The 21,536-nt window shown below is 31.9% G+C and overlaps 1 protein-coding gene across 4 annotated transcripts in view; it reads right to left on the bottom strand.

Moving 5' to 3' along the window:
- LOC113521564 (cell adhesion molecule Dscam2) overlaps positions 1-20,885 on the bottom strand; it is a 195,634-nt gene extending 174,749 nt beyond the window's left edge. For all 4 annotated transcript variants that reach the window (XM_031909804.2, XM_052899809.1, XM_031909805.2 and 1 more), the window contains exon 1: positions 20,550-20,885. In XM_031909804.2, coding sequence (XP_031765664.1) covers positions 20,550-20,659 — 110 coding nt within the window. In that variant the 5' untranslated portion in view covers positions 20,660-20,885. The remainder of the gene's footprint in view (positions 1-20,549) is intronic.
- Positions 20,886-21,536: the final 651 nt, after the last annotated feature.

Here is a 21,536-nt window from a genome sequence, read left to right as displayed (position 1 = left end):
TAAGTATATTAAAAAATCAATATAAAATCTTTCTTACTCGATATAGGAATTCCAAGTATAAGTAGTATGTACAATTTAGAATAAAATAATAATAATACAGAAGAATTTTGAAATAAACTATTGAGACTGGGTGACGCAATTGCATAATATAGTCGCAAAAAAAACAGTACCTTCTCCTTTTGAAGTCGTTAAAAAGGGTTGCCTATTTTCTACGCCGCGCATACATAAGACGCGTAATTAACAATCAAAAACGTACACAGTACGCTTGCGCGAACGCCAGTCGGTTGCTTTTTACACAGCAACGTATTACCGCCGTAATACCGTAATTCAGTACGTCAGGTGCAGATGCCGCCTACAACTCCGGACGATTAACCCATTTGAGGGCTAGAGCACCCGACCGACCAACTAAAATAGACCCCAGACATTTCTCGATGAGCCTCTCATCCGTCGAATTTAATAAGACGCCAGAACGACACGTAGGGTCGTGCTAAATTGGCAGAATTTTACTCCCAAATGGAATGTTTGTGCCAATACTTGAAGATTATTGATATTACACTCAAATGGGTATTCGAATATCGAAACGGGTGGGTGTTTACGCTGTGACAGATGTAATAAATGGACACTCCAAGGATATTATAGGTAAATAAATATCAAAAGAATTTTATATGTAATTTAATATGCCTGTTAAAATAATAAATATGTCTAAACAACTACCTACGACTCAGCTTTCTTTATTGTATTGCGTATTTTATTTTAAACTAGCTACCACATCGGTATCTTCGCGGAGGTTGTAAGAAAGTCTTTCATTACTCGGTAGAAAGGTATGCTAAAATGTTGACTCAGAATGCTTATAAAGTTTCATATTGTAGAGTTGATGAATGCAAGTATTTTGCAAGGTTTCTTTCAAGCAATTTATGTAAGGTTATGTTGCGAAGTGAACGAAGACTGGCTGAAATAATGGTGATTGTAATTAATTAAATAGAAGTGACGTTAATAAATTTTTTTCCAATATTCAGTTGAATCTACTTTAGATCTACCCGGACAGATAGCGCTCTCTTCTTATCTAATTTCATCACCAGTCAGCTTTATTGGTGATAAAATTTTGTGTCAACTAAGTGTACTTTTACTGTACACTTATTTGCCACTCAGTTTTACTTTAAACTTGTTTTTACATAATATATTATGAAAATTGTGAAAAAGAATATTTGAGGACAACTATAAGACCAGAGCCAATTATAAAAGTTTGATTTGTGAATTGGCACGACAGAAACTCGAACTTAAGAACATAAACAGCTACACTACCACACTTTTTACACACAAAATACTAACTGTATTCCGCGGCTTTTCCGCGTGAATCAGTAAGTATGAAAGTAACATATGTGATAAGTTAGGATATAACCTACTCGTGTACGAAATTTCATTCAAATCCATTCACTACATTTTGTGTAAAAGTGTAACGAATATCAATCCATGCATAAATCCTTACAAACTTTATCATTTACAATATTAATAGAATTAACAATTGCTTATCCTCTAATATATTTCCGTCTAGTTAATTCTAAATCTTACCAAAAGGCATTTATAAGGAAAGCATTTTAACAAAAATCTCATATCAACTTTTTATTAATTTCCAATCTGGAATAAGCAAATATATCTATAAATCCAAATAAATTTAATTATTTAAAGTCTTACACAAGATCCTTCTATACGTAAGTTTTTAAATAAAGAGGTTTCACCACAAGAGAAGACAGTGAATAGTACCAACTAAAAATAACCTCACGTAAGCACCTAATAAATTAACATTTCTACAGCCAAACACGATATACATGATAGCAACAAACTAAAAACCAATTTATTACTATGCCTGATGTAAATAATACATAACAATGTCTCTGTTATTTTGTATGAACACATATTTGAACCTAATGGAAAAAGTTTTGTTCCAACTGTCGCACATCTTGCGTATTGGACACCACTAACAGTAAATGTTATAGTAAACTTTTGCGCCCTAACTAGTTTGTAACAACTACTTCCCTTATTGAATAGATAAAAGGCGCGCAATTTTCTTAAAATAGACTTAATTTATTTTAACAAACTTCAAAAAATCATCATCATCCTGTTATCCTTTAACTATCCACTGCTGAACATAAGCCTCCCCCTTGGAAAGTTTTGCTAGTAGTTGCCATACTTGGCAGGCAGATTAGAAAGCGCAGTTAGGCTTTGTAGATGTTTAAAGAGGGACGCCCATCCTTCGCCCTTCCTTAGACGCCTCTTAAGACACCCACGGAAAAAGAAGGGGTGGTCTTTTCTATGCCAGGACCACACGGCGACTTCAAAAAATGGAAGTTCTTGATTATAATTGTAATATGTATATTTTTGTGTATGATATTTTAGCCGATATCGAATTGATTTTAATGTTTCTCTTAACAATCTTTCGAGAAGGTATTATACCAAATTTAAATAATAAGGAATAAAACGCATAACAAAATCTTAAGTTATAATTTTAGTGAAAATAAATAAATATGAAATTATCTTAATATAAAAGTAAAGTTACTAGATATTGTAACTCAAACTCAAAATCTGCATAATTACGAGTACAAAATCATGCCACTGATCGGTAAATGAAGTACGGATAGTTATGGGGGAGAAGAGATTGTTAATAATGGGGATTAGTAGCCTCATTGCTAGCAATATACCCTGTCAGGTCGACCTCCTCGTGGTTCCCCCTGGAAACCATCGTGATTGATACATTGTTAGATTCGTCACGGTGGGCTAACTGACCTGCTTCATCCTCACTTATCATCCTTCGTTAGTGCCCCGCCAGTGTATACCGATAGCGCAGGCGGAGTTACCATTCCATTATCATCCATTAAAAAAAAGTACAGATAGGTTTTTTTTTATGCAACTTAGAATGGCAAACAAGCTGACGGCCCACCTGATGGAAAGTGGTAACCGTCGTCTATAGACATGAACAGTACCATGGACATAACAGAGTTTCATACTGTTTCGCCCATGATGCCATGCGTTGCCATTCCTGAGGACTCAGGTGTTATTCCTCTGTACCCAGTAAATTCACGCCATATCCCACCCTTCAAAGCGAAACACAGCCATACAAACACAACTGCTTCACGGTTGAAACAATATAATTATACAAGGTAATAATAATATTACAAAATGTAACTAATATGTAACTTGGTATTTCATCTAAAAATTCAATCCCACAAAAATCCAGAAATCTAAAAGCCTAGATATACTTAAATTGCATAGTTACCAAATAAATACGAGTAATAACAATTCTTTAATTTTAATCAACATTCATACTATGTTAAGAACAGGAGCGTGTTTACTGTGTTAGTAAATACAGTAAAATTGAATGTAAGATTAATTTAAAAAAGTTAGAAAGTTAGAATAAAAAAGATATTTATACTTATTTGCAGTATATTTATTTGCAGACATAATAAAATACAGGCAGTAACTACATCAATAATGGAAGGATGAAGTTTTGTAGCCCTTAGTTGCCGGAGTTATAATCCACCTCTAACACGCGTGACCCTCGTCAAGAGGTACACCCGTGACAAGTTGGCCCAAGTCTTTGGTTCAGGTAGGTATTTAGATACTCTTACTCTATGGTCATAGTATTGATATTGTATCTGTGTGGTAAAATGAAGTAAAATTTCAAATATAAAAACTTGGTATATATTTGTTTCTTAATACGTACCTACGTTACAGCCATTCTTAAACAGAGGAATACTTAATGCTGTTTCAAATTTAAACTACCAACGACACGAAAAGACTAATTCGAATATTTACCGTAAATATGAAACTACATCTTTAGATACATATAATATTTTTGCTAATGTAAGAGCATTTCAGCTAGTTTGATTCTCTAAATGCATTAGAGATGAGTGCAAAATTTGATTAAATCTACACTTCAGCAAAAGAGTTTGATGCTTCAATCTCTGGAACTACCAGTCGGATTTATAATATTCTTCTTGCATTTGATAACTCATTTCTGGAAGAAAATTAGGCTATTCAAAATCACGATACAATTACAAGCTCAACTACCAGATATAGCAAGTGTGCTAAATTATCATCATATATATGACCTATCTAGTTTTTTATATACGTATGTATATTAAACGTGTTTTTATAATTTAGATGGTCGTTTAATGCGAATATTTACCCAGAGGACTAGATTATTATTAGTGATTAAGTACTAACATATGTAGTTTTTAAGTACACCTACTAATAAATAATGAAGTCAAATTTATTTGAAATAAATTAATTAAATATATCGATAATGGATACCTTAATAAAATGACCTTGTACTTTCTTCATATTCATCAGTTAGTTGTCATTCAATAAGATTGACCAACTTACTAATTTGTTAATTTACAGCGTAAATCAGTGGAGTTAGAAATATAAGATTTTGAATCTACGTTCTTTTATAATGTAAATATTCACTAAGGAATTTCATTAAGTCCCTAAGTGTATCCACAGCAAGCAGCTAGTTCATTATAAGCCTTAAATTTCATAAATTTATTTAGATTTATTAGAGCCGCCATGTTTACGCATTTCGAAAATATTTCCTCATTTTGTAATGAAAATTATTACTAGCAGGTATTTAGTTTATTACAAATTAATTGAATGAGTTATTTCAGCTCTGAACATCTGAGCACCTGATGTTAGCCCTACAAATTGGCATTGAATTAATATCTCAATTACTTAGCGAATAAGGTTAGTGAATTAACTAAGTGATTTATTCGCAAGCTTTTTCTTAACATAATATTATAGAAGTCAAATTACAAATAAGCAATAATGAAATGTTAATAATTAGGGCCATTTAATTTATATATAAATTATCATTAGTTGATTTCATAACAAAGTTAACTGTTTACCACGACTTTGTCCGCGTGAATCAATTAATAAAATATCTTATAGAAAGTAAGTAAGTTAGGGTATGATCTACCCGTGTACCAAATTTAAGCAAACCCATTTAGTCATTTAAGCATGATTGAGTAACGAATATCTAAACATCTAGGTACCTCAGGAATGGCAACGCATGGGAGGTATCATCGGCGAAACAGTATAAAAAAAAAACATGTAAAATGGTATCATTATATTTAAATTAAAACAAATAATTTAAAATATGAATAATATAGATAATAATAAACATCTAAAATGGTGAATTTAAGATTATAAAAGAAATTTGTATAATCTTAAATTACGCATTAAGCCATTTGTATTGCAAAATTAAACTTTAAAGTGGCTTTTTCTTAATTCTGGTGGTCGTTAATCATAAAACTTACACAATAGCCGCACAATGCTATTTATGCTATTTTTCCGACGTGCCAACGATTTATTTCGTTGCTTTCCTTTGAGTCGAAACAAAGGCGTATATGGCCCTTCACACACAAAGCGACAAGATCATTAAAACTATATATAATTTTTTAAAGTAAATATTATAATTTTCCAGATTTTAGATAGGATTTTTTTTGTATTCATTGTTATATGTTATTCAAATATATTCTGTATATACAGATATATATTTGTGTACAGAGCAGATATTTACCCTTAATTAAGTTTATAATAAGGTTATTATTAAAATCTGTTTGGAGGAAACAATAAAGAGTATCTATCTTGGTCTTATATGATACAATGAGAAGACATTGATTTTCTTGCAGTTACCTAAAAATTTACCATCACTTATTCTAAAAGAATAGAAATAATCTTCATGTAAATAGACTTGGTTACAAACTGTTTTAAATGGTCATTTTAATATGAAAGAGGATTATTTTAGATCAAAGTTTATTAATTAACACAAAAAGAGACCAATCACAAGTAAACACACACAAGCACAATGATCAAAAACGAAATATATCATAAACGTATTTAAAATATTTTAATTTAGAATACGGAGTAGAATATTTGTAAGCAGATGTTACCTTTGCAACTATTATTTTTAGAGAATTAATAACGTACTTCTTTTGAAAGTAATTCCAAAAAACTATTTTTTTTTTATCAATAATATGTTTTCCTTTATTACAAAAACTAATAGTGTTTTCCATCAATCGCGTAGTGTGTGGATGAACTTATATAATAATTTAACTTTAGTAATTCAGTAAAACGCGTTACATTCAAGTGTTACCGTTTTGGGAGCCCTGTAGAATGTTCAGCAAGCAAAATTAAATTTAACTACAATATCGTAGTGATGAAATTTGAGAGCTTTTAATTTGAAAGCGAGAATTAAGGAACAATAGATGATCTCTTTGAGTCAATTTATTTTACGGATACTCTTTAAAATTAATTTAAAAACAAATTGATTCCTTTCTTACACTGAAAATTTTTATACCTACTTCAATGATACTTGATATAGTAAAGACAGATTTCCAGATGACAATCAGAAATTTTTTTCTTAGAGCTTTTTCCGTTTTAAATTTATATTGCCTGTTGCAAAAGTGTTTTAAATCTTTTGCAAAACACTATTAAAATTAAATATTTTTGCATCTAGACTTATTTATTTCCAAATAACATAAAATAATGTTCCTAGATAATCCTATAAACTCGCTCCCGCTGGGAACTAAACAAAAATAGTTACATTATCGAGTTAACAAGTTAAAAGTTCATGCAGGTAACAAAGTTACGACGCAGGTGCGACGGAAAATTAAAGGACCACCCTAAAGGTTTTGTAAAATAAAAGTATTACAGAAAAACAAGGGTCGGGAAAGGATGTTCGGTTTAAGGATGCTTCATCTGCAGAATTTCGTGTTCAAGTGATGATATAGGATATTGTGTGCGTAATATTATTACTAATACCTAATGTTTTTTATGTAACTCAGAATGGCAAGCAAGCTGACGGCCCATCTGATAGAAAGTGGTAACTGTCAGCTATAGACATGAATAGTACCATGGACAAGAGCTAATATATGTTACTCATTATACATGTCATGCATTGCCATTCTTGAGAACTAAAGTTTTATGCCTCAGGAGACACCCTGTAATTTTATTACTATAATCTATCCTTTAAACCAGGGGTTCCCAAACTTATTTAGTCTACTGCCCACTTTGAGAATAAATTTTTTAGCGCCCCCATTTTTTCACCTACTTAAAAATCACTATTACTTCAAATTACAAATCACCCCCCCAAGCCTTTACACAACGCCACTATTTTTTATGGGTCTCTTACCGTCCTCCTTTAGGCCTGCAGCGTCCTCAAGAGCTTTGGAAAACGCTGCTTTAAACTAAAACACAGCCATGCAAATATAACTTTAAGGCAGAAATATGATTGGGATAGAGGTACCTTAGCAGGCGATTTTTGCACAAACTCTTCTTCTAATATTTTTTTATATGGTATGATTAAATTCTTCGTATTTTGATAGAGCAGAAATATGATCTGTGTATTTGATTCCTTTTCATTTCTAAATAGTTGTAACAAACAAGAAAGGTAAAAAAACTAACTCGAAATAATTCTATGCCTTTAATTACTAACCTATGTAAGAGTAACTGTAAATGTAAATTACTAACCTGGTCAGAGTTGAATTCAAATTCTTCATTTATAGTAAGAACCCTGTATTCATCAAATTTAAAAAAAGATAACAATGTACTTTTAGTACCTACATTACTAATATTATTATAACGTAGAGAAAGATCCATACTATTATATAAAAAGAAAAACTAATATAAATTGATAAAAATACTAACATAAAATCTGAATAGCAAATGTTGTACAGACACACGTAACAAATAGGTACACTTTACAGGACGATGCTGATTTATATCTTGGTCTCCAATGCTTAATTACCATCTGATATGGTCCGTCTCTTATATGAGTAGTAAATGGATATCAAGCTGTTGGACGTAACAAGTTTCAGTTTATCAACCAATTAAACAAAACGAAAGCTAACAAAACGTCTCCAAATTTATTCTCTTCATAATCTAGATATCTATGCTTTTAATAGAAATATGTAATGCGTGTACTCCTTAATGAGAATCATTTATAACAGTAAATGTTTATAAATTCTGTTCACAAACACGACGTATTGCATTATCCCGAGTGTGTTAACCTTTAAAACCAACACAATCTCGCAATTAACGTCTACGTAATGAGCCAAGATAAGGACGTACGCTCCAGGATATTGCTCACAATTCACAGTTAATGTATCATTTATTATACGCAAATCCTGTACTTATGATTAAACTAAATTTCCAATATATTCAGACCGAAAAACAAGATTTTTTTTGTGTCAAATAGATAAAACTGAAATGATAAAAGTAACTTTTGAGCTGGAATATATTGGATGCATGGTCTAGATTAGCTAAGTCATTCAACTCCTTGTGAAAAATAAGGAATGCATAAAGTTATCAGTTACAGTTACAGTTATCAGTTATAGATTGATTAGTGTCACAGGAGCTACACGATCTAATCATTATTCTCTACCATCAAACAATGTTCATCGCCAATGAATGAACCCATCTCTATGTCGTAGAAATTCCGCACAAAGTAGTTTGCTTCAACGTCTATTATATGAACTATTAAGGAATGGAACGCTCTTCCTGCTTCTATGTTCCCGGAGAAATATAACCTAGGACTATTCAAGTTGATGATGAATAATTGTTTTTTTAGATAAGCGCATTCCGTTTTAGATTTTAATTTAACTTACCATCAGGTGAGACAAAGTCGAGCACAAACCTATTCCAAAATAGATAAGCTAATGACTACTGACTGACTACAAATACCACTACACATACACACCATTTACTAACTAGATAACCTAGACTTTAAAGATTAAGACACATAAAGAGATTTCTTATTGTGTGCATACATCTACTAAATATGCCTACAGAAACTAGAGGAAATAACTTCATGCAGACAAAACAGCGGGAATATGCATTAGTATTTATCTACATAATCATAGATGATCGCAAAAGAGCCCATAGCAAATTCACAGCGGAATGGAATTCAGATTAATACGAGGTGCTTTTTATCTCACAACATAGGGCAGTTTTCTTTTATCTTGGAAAATTAGGCAGTTTCCTCTCTGCCCGTTAAATGTATTAGATAAAAGAAAATTAAGGCGTAATGTAGAGATGAAGTTAGGGGAAGGTTGAAACTAGTGCTGTTATATTGGAACGTGCTCGGAATGGTTCCTCACTAATCGTGGCTATGATAACGACCTTTTCGCTTATTAACAAGCACTTAAAGTTTCAGTAATTCAACTAGTTCGCAGATCCATAAATTATTATAAGCAAGATTATGCTCGAGTCACGAAGATATCGCAGCAAGTTTATGACACTGTTAAATGTGAGTTGCGTCTATTTATAAAACACGATAAGCAGATATGCGTAAGTTTTAGAACTGTAATACACCTTTACAGGCAGTAGAGAATTGTGTGTATATTTTAAGACTATTATTCCAGTGAATATGATAAACTCTCTATGGTCGCGGTTTTGCGCACGTGATGTCGTACTAACTGTCATCAGCGTCTCTGTTTAATAGTATTCATAACAAAATATGGTAACGTGGCAATTATCAGTCATTTTTTAAAAACAATTAAACATTTTCAATGTTTCTGGGTAATTATTTAAAAAGTGCTCTGCTCTTGTTTCTGCTTACTGAGAGCCAGTATACTGAGAGATTGTATACTACGCAATGAGAGACAGACGTGATAGATACATGTGTATGTATGTATGCTTTGCACGACATATTGATAGATAATTGTGACACACTTCAGTAAGTAAAAGTTGTAAATGCACATATGTCAAAATTTAAAAAAAAATTAGCACATAATTACCTTTTAGGTTTCAAATTTCAATGCGTTTTTGCTTACTTCGTCGTACTTTCATTTTATCTGTGCATTGATAGACAGATAGCACAATTGATTTTATCAGTATATTTACTAATACTATGAATGTGATAGTAAGTTTATTTGTTTGTTACTTCTTGGGATCTTAACAGCTTAATCAATCATTTCAAAATTTTATACATAGACAGTGTATGCGATGAAGAATATAGTCTATTTTTTATCTCAATCACGCAGACGAAGTAGTAAGTAAAAGCTGATATATTGATAGTATGAGAGTGACACCTGATGTCAATAATTTTTAGATCGCTTTCATTGTATACGAAGGCTTCTAACGCTTTTTATTGGACTACAGGTGTGCTCTGCAAAGCAATTTAACAACTAATCTATTTATGATACTACTCAAGTATTTATTTTTTTAGATGTTTGTACTCGTAGTATAAAATTATATCCTAAAACATAAATCATTATTTTTTACACTAACTATGAAAAAGATTATGTAATTTACTGAATTAAGTATACAAAGTGAACTACTACGTACATATACATTCATAAACAATTATACATTCTAAGTTGCATAATAACTATTTATCAAAAAGTCAAAATGATGATCATGTATTCAAGAGAGTGTTCTACTAATCAAACTAAATACTCTTTCCTAAGAAACATGGGTCGAAAATCCCATTTGTCAAAAATTGAAAGCTGGTTGCATTGTGTTAATAAGGACAAAGATTTTATGCCAGTATAATCTTTGTATATATCGCGTTATATCAGTCGCATTATTTACTGTTATAGTCAGTTAAAAAGTAGTTAGAAATCTAGGTATATTGTTTTAATTTAATATGTCAATTAACAGTAAGAATTTGTCCAATTGAAACAAAAGCAATAAATACTTGATGACGAGATCCATGAGCAATTATATAAGTAAATATGTTACTGAACTAGATGTTATTTTGTAAAAGTCCATGTCACTCTTCAGTCGATTAAAATTAATAATTATGTAAGTAAATGACAGTACAAGTGCTCATTTACTAATTGGATAATAGTTATAAAGAAAATATTATTAATTACTTTTAACATATTCAAACACGGTATTAGCGTATTTACTTATCCATGTACTAAATAGGTACTAAGTTCATACTTAGTATTATATTATTTTTTAACTGAGAATTCTAGGATATTTGCTTCAAATTAAAGGATACACCTTCCCTAATGTAACTAAGTACTTAGTAAATACAATGTTCTAATTAAGAATTTGTATAATATTGTATAGATAATAAACCACCTATTTTGATTTTTGAACATAACCTCCTGTCACGTTTCGCGCCTAAAGTGGCAGCCATCGTGCGACCGCCATCTTGAAACGTGACGCCTGACGACTGACGGGTACTCGACGCTTCCCTATTTAAATTCGCCCTCTTTTATACGCGAGCTATTTTATTTTAACAAACAGGATCTAATTTATTGGAGGGTCTATTGTTGGTGCATTGTAATGAATAAAACCGTATGTTCTCTACGAGTATTTACCTAGTACTAAAACTTTTACATATACTACTAAGTTCCTATACTCACCTATTATTAATCATATACAAAAATAAAATTCTAAGTGGGTCACTATATATTTTCTTACTTTATATTATTATTACGTATATTTTTCCCCCAATTGTTAAAATAAAATGTGAATACTATTATAAATAAGGAAAACTATTCACGCAAACCGGCAACTTGTAAAAGCAATAATACAATACTATCAGATACTTCTGTACATATACTATGTATAGTAGGTTGAATCGATAATTACGAGACACATTGTGGTTACCTGTGCCACAATCACAATAGTATACAATTTACAATAGTAAATAGATACACAAAGCCAATGCCTGTATTTACAATAATCATGTGTACCTACCTATAATTTTAATGTTTGTCAATAATTATTGTGATTTCTGTAAGATTACCATCTATTCTTATAGGATTACCGTACGTTAAAATTTATCTAAAAATTTTTGTACATACAAGCTGACGGTTTACCTGATGGAAATTATTTCTAGATTTTTACTTAAGTGTAAAAATTTTAAAACGTTAGACTTTTGTTAGAATTATTTTGAATTTAGAGAACTACTTTAAAGATAAGACTATATAACTAAAAAGTAAAAACAAAATATTTTTTTAGCTTTATAGGAACTTGATCTAAATATAATAAAAATAGTAATTTTACTACATTTCGGCACACTTGTTATCATTGGAACAAAAGAGCCGAAACAAAAAGATATGGAAAAAACATAATGGACATTTTTCTTTTCGCCCGTAGCTACCTAGCTGAATATAAGTCTATTGGAAAAACGAGACACAATGAAATCGTTACTCACATAAACGCTACTCATGGCGTCACGTCAGTAAAAAGGGTAAGAAAGTAAAAGGATAATAAATTCTGGCAAGTCAACGACGCACAGTTACAAGATCGCGCAGTCAGATTATTTGCGCTGACTCAGCATTATTTATAGTCCAATATTATGTTAAATAGATCTTCAAAATGAAAACCAACGAACGCCTTGAATTATATTACTTTTTATGCAAACAACTAGAAAAAACGCTATACCTATATATTTTCTTCGTGCTCGGTCACTCTTATCAGTGGGATCATGATTGTGCAGATGGTTTACACTGGATATTCATTATTGGTCTCTTTACTCTAGAATGCCTGTTTAGAGGTACCTCTCCGCATTATGCAATCAGTAATCTCATATAAAATTTGAGTGAAGCTCAATCTCAATACTTACTCTGGTTATTCTGGTCTGTCAGCATGGGACAGCACCCCGGAATATACATATATATATATATATGTTAATGTTTGTAGGCAACGGTCACCACTTTCTGTCAGATGGCCCGTCAGCTTGTTTGTTATTTAATGTCGTAAAAAAAATTCAGTACAAAGAACTTCCCGACAATGGTTGCAATGCTATTACTTATACAGCAGGAAAATTTGACTATTTTAATGAATTCCTCATCTATTCCCACCCTATCTTGCCAAACACACGATTTGCTCGGATCCATCGATGAACTTAACTAGTAGTTGCTGATAAGGTAAATTACAGAAATTAGTTCACCACAAAGGTCCATAGTCATCGAATAGTTCCCATAAAGGGTAAAAAGGATAATTGGCCGGCATTAAGCTGGCGTTCTCGCCTGCTACAGACATTGACTTACGAGCCGAGCACAACTGCGCTGGTTAAGTGGCGACCTCACGTAACCCGGCTAGTCATCAAAATTTCTTTTCTCCCATTACAACAGCATAGTTATTGTTTAACGCTTTTTTTATTAATGTAAGATTATTTATAAAATTACAATATTTTCGGATATTCAATACCTACTTTATAATATTATGAAGGCCACATCAAACATTTTTATATACTGTATGGAAACCATTGGCTGGATAGTGCTTATTATTTGCATTTCATAAACCATAAATACTGATGTTCATTACATTCAACTCTTAATATATAAAAACTAATATTTGTAACTGGTTGATTGAGTTTTCTGCTGTTTTTTTTTTTTAACTGAGACTGTTTCCTAATTTGAAAAGAGTTTAAAAATATTTATATATTTGAAAAAACAACAAATTTTGATTTAAAAAAAATACTTTAGGAGTATCTGTTATTCTTTTTGAGTCTAAAATCATGCAGTTACTCCATACTAAAAGACTAAAAGATTTTGAGATTATTTTAAAGGTTCGATGTGGACGAAGCAAAAGAAAACATCTAGTTGTATTTATTACTTGAATACCTATTAGTTATTTTGTATTTAAATTGTGGTACATACATAACAAGACTTAAATCTGCTTTGACCTATTAACTGTTATTCGCACTTAAACGGGCAATCGTAAAGCTATATCTATATGTTTATTTGTTTTACGTAACGAAAAGCATGAAAATCAGGAGGGAATGCTTAGTGAAAGCCAGCCGTTCTCGTTTTATAGCCCGTAATTTTTTCAGATACGCCTCGGTGTAACTTCTGTTTATCTTACATTATTTCACCTCAGCCGGTTCAAGTTTTCCTTCTAATATTATTATATTAGCTAGCGCTCGCTTCTTTTGCGCGATTCAGGTTTATTAAATTTGAAAATATTATAGTGCTTGAATATACATAAGAATTTGGAATATTTCAGATTTAAAAATTCAAATTTGAATATTCAAATCCACAAATTGAATTAAGTAGTCAATATCCATAATAATAATAATTGGAAGTATTTGCCTTAACATTTTTATCTGATAATAAAAGTATTGGAGCTAAAACCGATGTTACAATAACGAACAAAAGAGATGCAACATTTTTTTGCCATTTGTTTGCCAGTAATTTCAATAAAAAAAATCTGTATCTAATATATAGATACTAATAGTACTGGTACCGGTAATTTGCTTTTGTGCTAACTACTGACCATTTATACAAACTGCATTTTATTCAAAATTAGTTTAATACCTAATTGTATTATGTTATATTTTAAAAAATAAGGTAATTAATTTTAAATTAGTAATATGTGACCTCTGTGACCAGGTCTAATGAAGATATAGTTTTTTCCATCGATTCCAATAAAATAACCACCAGCTTTTAAGTTTGGCTTATAGATACCTATTTCATTCTAAAATTTGGATAAAATCCTTCCAATCCAGGGCCATAGCTAGACCCATGTTAAGTTTTTCTTTTTTAGTGCAAAAGAACTTTATGGCAAAAGCCATAATTTTGTTTTAAGGGAGGGCATTGGGCCTTTAAAGATAGGAAATTGCTCCTTTATGCCCCCTCCCCTAGCTATGACCATGTTTTAATCAAATTTACATAGTAAGGTCACAGACTAAATACACATGAATCCTAAAATCACTAATTTGTCTTACTTCGAGCCACCCTAGCTTACTTTCGCGAAATCTCAAAGTACAGAGTATGTTTTCAAAAGGCATCTATTATACAAAGGCATCTGCATTTGAGAGGAGACAAGCTTGGTATAAAGTCGACTGCACAGATACCTCTGTCTCACCTATTAATTCTGCTCTCAAACAGCTTTGCTTCGCTGCGTTTCTGTTTGATTCGAAGGCTGTGATATGGCAGTGAAATTACTTTTGTGCAGAGGCATAACATAATTCTCAGGAATAGCTATGCGTTTATAATACACACTATGATGTACTGAAATCACAGTAAGCATTGTGAATAGTTTGATAGTTTGGGTAGAAAAGCAATAGTGCAATCTAATCGCAAACTAAGGAGAACTCGTACTATTGATGCTATTCAACTGATATACATACTTAATTACTTTTCTTGTAAATATATACATAGAATACCAGATCATACAAACAGACATATTCATGACTACAAATATTTGTATTGTACGGGGATTGAAGCCACGACTATCGGAAGGCAATTCGTTAAACCTCTAGACCACCAAGATCGTCAAAATAATAATAGTATTTAATATCGTTATCATTATCATATTAGCCTTTATCTGTCTACTGCTGAACATAAGTCACCCTTTGGAGGAAGTTTTTCAGTTGCCAATCCACCTGCCAGGCTTGGCAGGTGGATTGGCAATCGCAATTAAGCTTTGAAGATGTTTTAAGTAGGACTCTGCTTTCCATCCCTCGCCCTCCCCCTTAGTTGGCTCTTACGAATCTTTTACGTCTTAACTTTTTAGCACTTGAAAAGTAAAAAAATTACTAGAGATTCGGCCTGAATTTACATGGGTAGATAGAATTTTCGAAAATAATATATAGCTAATATCATTCGCTGATAATGTAGCTTTCAATAGGCGAAATTTTTTTTAGAATGGGTTTAATAGTTTTTGAGTTTATCTACTACAAACACACTATCAAATATTTCTTCTTTATAATATTAGTATAGATATATTAAAATATGAAAAATATACCTGATTTCAATAATAAAATAGTGCTAAGATCAAAAACAAAAAAATTTAAAGTGGCAGGATTTGAACCCGTATTTGTAACTTATACGAGCACACATCAACGCATTTGAAAGTCTGGGTTCAAAGATCGACTGATACAAAATTTTATTCATCACATAATAATAATAATAATAATAGAATATAATTTCATACGTAATATTCATATTAATATAACAATTTAAAAAAATAAATATGTATTTATCTTTAGCTTTTATGATCAATAGATTTCAACAGCAATCTTCATAAAATTATAAATTTGTAGTACTCAAGTAATAATACTTACAAGTCTAATTTAATTATTCATACTATCCGAATTATTATTTTAATTAAAATAAAGGAATAAATATAGATATAACTTCTAAATAAAATTAATATAGATTTAATATAATGGGCACTATATAGATACTACCGTTTATATTAACTGACAATTCAGCTAAACATTCTATTTATAGATTATGAATTTAATGTATACATTAATTAATTCTAAATTGTAGACTTAACATTAAGTATATAAAAAGTACCATTTAGTCTTTTAAACCAAATGGTTTCATACCCTTAAATTATCGTCACGAGATATTGCTACCTTTAATGGTGTCTAAGAAAATATCATAAATCTTATACGTCAAGAAGATGGAGGTATTATTAGTATTAGGGTTAAAAATCATTTTATTAAAAGATTAGTCGCAATAAATATGTATTACAATATAGAATTGTATTCACATATAATTCTAGTGTAAATCCGAAATGTCAATTTAGATAATAGTTTCAAAGACATTATTAAATTTAAATAATAAAGTGCAAAATATTGATTAATTAATTTTACTGGCTTTATTTCGTAGGTTTGCCTAAATGCTTATAGCCTATTCACCTGGCCAAGTCCATGTGTGTAATAGAGATATATTTTACATAGTATAAGAATTTGTTTTTTTTTTTTATACCACTGTGGTGGCAAACAAGCATATGGCCTATGAACGCCTGCAATACCAGAGGTATTACGCGCGCGTTGCCGACCCTGAAGAAACCTCTTTACCCCCCTTTTGAAGAAGCCCATGCTGTAGTCTCTCGGGAAAACCTCGGCAGGGAGCTCATTCCATAACCTGAGTGTTCGTGGGAGAAAGCATCTCTGAAACCGCGTTGTACACGACCATTTAGGCTGTAAGGTGTGAGGGTGAACTCCCTGTCGATGGCGAGCCGTACGATGATAGAAAGTGGCCGTAGGCATCATATTGAATAATTCCTCTGAGCACAATCCGTAGTATAATAATGTTGTTTACCTATAGTCCGTTAATCTTTCTTTAAGTAAATAAATAATAAATAAATATTCTTAAATAGGCACAATATGCCACCACTTTCTTTCATATCTAGTGGTCTATTGTTGTAGTAAGTCCACGAGAGAAGAAAAACTCGGATTGAAACCTTAGAAATGGAACCCCGTCAAAGCTTGCCAGCGTAATAATAGTATGCTTGATTTTATAAAAGAAAAGACCCGTGCCATAAAAATAATTTACTAACATTTAATTAATAATGAAGAGGTACTATTTAGGGTCAAGAAAAAGCGATAAATTGTAAAAACTATTAAGAAATCAGAAAATATTGTGACAATTGATATGATAAGACGAAATTATAAACATCCTAATATAAGGTAAAATAGAAGGAGGGGAAGATGGAAACCAAGGCGACTAGAACGCAACTCTTAAAAAGAAATTAATGAATTCTTATTATTTCACAAGTACTACCGCAGTATAAATGGTATGGAAATACTTACTGCGACGTACTTCGCAGTGGTCCTTTAAAAAGTTGTTTCTGTCTACCACAATGGGAGATAGGCGTAGTTTTTTTTTAAATGTTCGTAATCAAATACATTGTATATAGTACTTATGAATATGATTATGTTTATAAAGACATAAAATACCAAGTATCATAATTAAACATACGAGTACTTCAAACATGAGCATAAACATAATGATTTGTGTATTAAGTTTGAATGGGTGGGCTCCGATCCCCTTTTTGCCGAGACCACAAAATTGAATAATGCTCATATTCGTACAGTTACATTTATCGTTAAAATGAAAACATCAAGCCCAATTTCGAATAATATATCAAAGTGCTCGTATTTATACACAATATGTTGGATATTTTATGAATATTTATGAAATCAGTTATTAAGGATACCAGGTTTTTATGTCATCAGTCCTAATTAGAATTTCAAATAAAACAGTGACAAAATTACAATAATATTTCTTTTTTATGCAACTTAGAATGGCAAACAAGCTGACGGCCCACCTGATGGAAAGCGGTAACCATCGCCTATAGACATGAGCAGTAACATGGATATAACAGAGTATACTGTTTCGTCCATGGGGGTACACATGCGTTGCTATTCCTGAGGACTCAAATGTTATTCCTCTGTATTCTGTAAATTCACTGCCATATCCCATCTTTCAAACCAAAACACAACCATGCAAACACAACTGCTTGGGGGGAAGAAGGAATTGTTGGTAATGGGGTTTAGTAGCCCCATTGCTAGCAATATGCCTTGTCAGGTCGACCTCCTTGTGGTTCCCCCTGGAAATCAGCGTGATTGATTTATTGTTAGATTTGTCATGGTGGGCTAACTGGCCTGCTTCGTCTTCACCTATCACCTCTCACTGGTGCCCCGCCAGCGTATACCTTTAGCGCAGGCGAGGTCGAAAAAAAAAACAACTGCTTCACGAATGGGACAAATGTTTTTATTCAGTATTTTCAACGTTGGCATAAAAATTTAAGTGAAAGCAATTTTAAAAACCCATAATGAAGCCACGATATTACAATTTGATATTTCTATATTAATATTATAATAATAATAATTAATATGATAATTTTGTAGGTTATATAGTATATTATTTTTTAAAATTAGACCAATACAAAATTAAACAGATAGGTATTATCTGTGTGAAGCCTGAACATATCGTTAATTAATAATATATAGGCGATTCATTTGTATAAAATGAAAAATTAATAAGAAATCAATATTAATATAATAAAGCAGAAAAATTTGTGTGAACGCGCCTGCAAATATCTGAAAGTACCAGTCGAATTAAAAAAAAAAGTGTTTGCATTTGATAGCTCATTACTTGGAATAGATTATTCAACATCACGGTACGACTAGCTTGCTTCAGAAACCAAAGAGGTCTGTCCAATAGAAATAGCTCTGAGAACTTTGGCCGCATAGCCTCACTGGATAACCGTGGCGATCCGTTGTACAAGATATCACTCGGTTCTCTCGCTTGTTACAAATGGTGGCCCGAATTTTGAAGATTTGTCGATAAATTTCTTCATGGAAGAACACCATAGAGCCATTGTTTCGAGATTGACTGGCCAAACGATGTAAAAATTGCAGAGCAATGCTAAAGGCATCCCCATTAAGAATCTTTAAGAATTTTGTTTATGGTTTAATTTGAATATTTGCTAGTTCTCTGCACTGCTTTTCATTCTCTCTATGCATTGTAATTGTCAATTGGTAAACAGTGCCATCTGATGGTGAGTTTAGCCAGTATACAAGTTTAATTGTGCGTAAAAAAGTAAACAAATAAGGACCCGATTTCATTTTCATGTCGTGACTCCATTTAGTTTTTTATTATCCATAAGCACTACACCTGCTAGTTTCAGGATGAAAGAAATAAAGGCCAGAACTTTCTTAAGAGTCATGCGTACCATATGTCTGGAAATCAAACAAATTGGAAACATGGACTTCATAATAAAATCTTGAATCGAATACTCTCGAAATAGTAGCTACAAATAACTTTGGTCCTTTGTGATAATTTATGAATGAACAAAATATTACTTCACATCTGGAAGTTTAATATCGGTATGAACTTATTTCATTGCAGACATGAAATTTACATTACAAACTTATAAGTGAAAAAATTTCGAAGCAGAGCTACGTTTTACGCTAGACTTCCAGCAATTGACTCATGCCACGATTTTTTTTATACAAAAACCAAGAAAATTAAAACGATAAATATAGCCATTTATGTATATATAAAGATATTCCGACATCAATTCGAAATAACGAAGTTTGGTTGATTAGACAAGTCGCGAATCGTCAAGATTAAAGTTATTTATGTAAGGAGTTTATCTTAATAAAATTATATAGAATTTTACATACGTATCTATATTAAAATCAATTTAACTAGAAAATAAATAATTAATAATAAGATTTTTATTAAACTGTTACAAATTATTACGAGCAGAAATGACACAGGGACATTTATAGAATTAGATGAATTTTGTTTAAAGATTTTAATGGCAGCATAAATACATATAAATTTGTGAAATAAGTACTTTTCTAATGCCATGAAATCAATTTTTATTTTTAAATATTAATTTTAAGGTATATATAAATAGACTTAAACACCTAATTATAATTTAATACTTTGTTCTTTGTGGCAGTGCCCAATGTCTTATGCATTGGCATGTAGTTACTTTTAAAGATTACCTAGTTATTGTACATTTCATTTTACTTTCTTACTAATAAAATTATACATTTAAAGAGATAATTTTGACTAATCCTCTCTCTTTCTCGCTTTTATTAGTATCTAATGAAAAGAAATTCAAATTGATGGTAGAATAACAAACAGAAGAGATCCTTTCACGCGGATAATTGAATGAACGTTTGGTTGAGTAGTGAATATATTTTTATTACTTCCAAGTACAGTTTCGTAGTCAATAAAAACATTTTAAAGATATAATGGTATATACCGTAAACTTTTTGATAATTCCTTAAGATACTAACTGTAAACAAACAGAAGCGATAATGAACTCACCGAGAAAAAGCCATCAATAGACACGCAACTGCCATCCCATGCATGTACGGAAACGTCAACGACACATTCATATACAATATTGCACAAACGTAGTAAGTGTGTGAGCACATGTACAGGCGTGACCGGCCGATCAGCTGTTCCGTGCGTAGTCAGTTCACAGCACGGGTTCGAAAGGTTACAGGGAGATCTAGACTTGTCCGCGTGGGGCGGAGGAGTTGCTGACCATTGAGGATTTGAGGGTCGTTGGCGGGAGCCCGTGGCGGCATTGCGGGTACACCAAGCGGGCGGACCCGCCGCTCACGCCGGCAGTCGCACACTAATCAGTAATCGTTGCCGGGGAGGCTGCGTCTCTCGCCCGCTTCCTCCCTGCCCCGCGTCACCCCTTCAAACCCTCGCGTAGTCATTGAAAGGAGTAGATGCTGAAATGGGCAGAATAGTGAAAAATTCATTCTGGGTGTAATATTAAATTTTAAACCTAGAATATTCTTTTAATGGCTAATAATGGAATTTTATCACTTCGTGCACTATTGATATACGCGAGCAGAACACCATTATGTGATCATTAAGAATTAACTATGATGGTTACCGAGAGCACAGAATACCATAGAATTCGTCCTGATAAATTGTCAGTAATGGGGCCATTAGACCTAATTATCAACAATTCCTTTTCGCCAATCTAGAATAGTTGATATTTGGTAAGATTAGATCGCGTCAGAAAAATAATAGGTCAGAGTGACGGCTAATAATGTAAGGAACATTGGATGGTAAACCCTTGAATAGTTGCTGCTGTAAAAGCAGTTACTTGGTTGGAGAGAGGATAATAATATATAATAGATAACAAGCTACTTATAGGTGATGAAAGTCGATTTTGCATGATTTGTTTACTCTTTGTCATTTTCACTAACTAAGGATTGTTTGGTAAACGTAGCAATATGAAGAAATTAACATTACATAGGTAGGTACTTCAAAATTATGTCATTTCAAAGA

This window comes from Galleria mellonella, unplaced genomic scaffold (genome assembly GCF_026898425.1).
Source record: "Galleria mellonella isolate WM207_F2 unplaced genomic scaffold, CSIRO_AGI_GalMel_v1 utg63, whole genome shotgun sequence".
NCBI classification, from domain to species: Eukaryota; Metazoa; Arthropoda; class Insecta; order Lepidoptera; family Pyralidae; genus Galleria; species Galleria mellonella.
The sequence above is the reverse complement of the archived record's forward strand: the minus strand, read 5'-3'. Positions and strand labels throughout refer to the sequence as shown.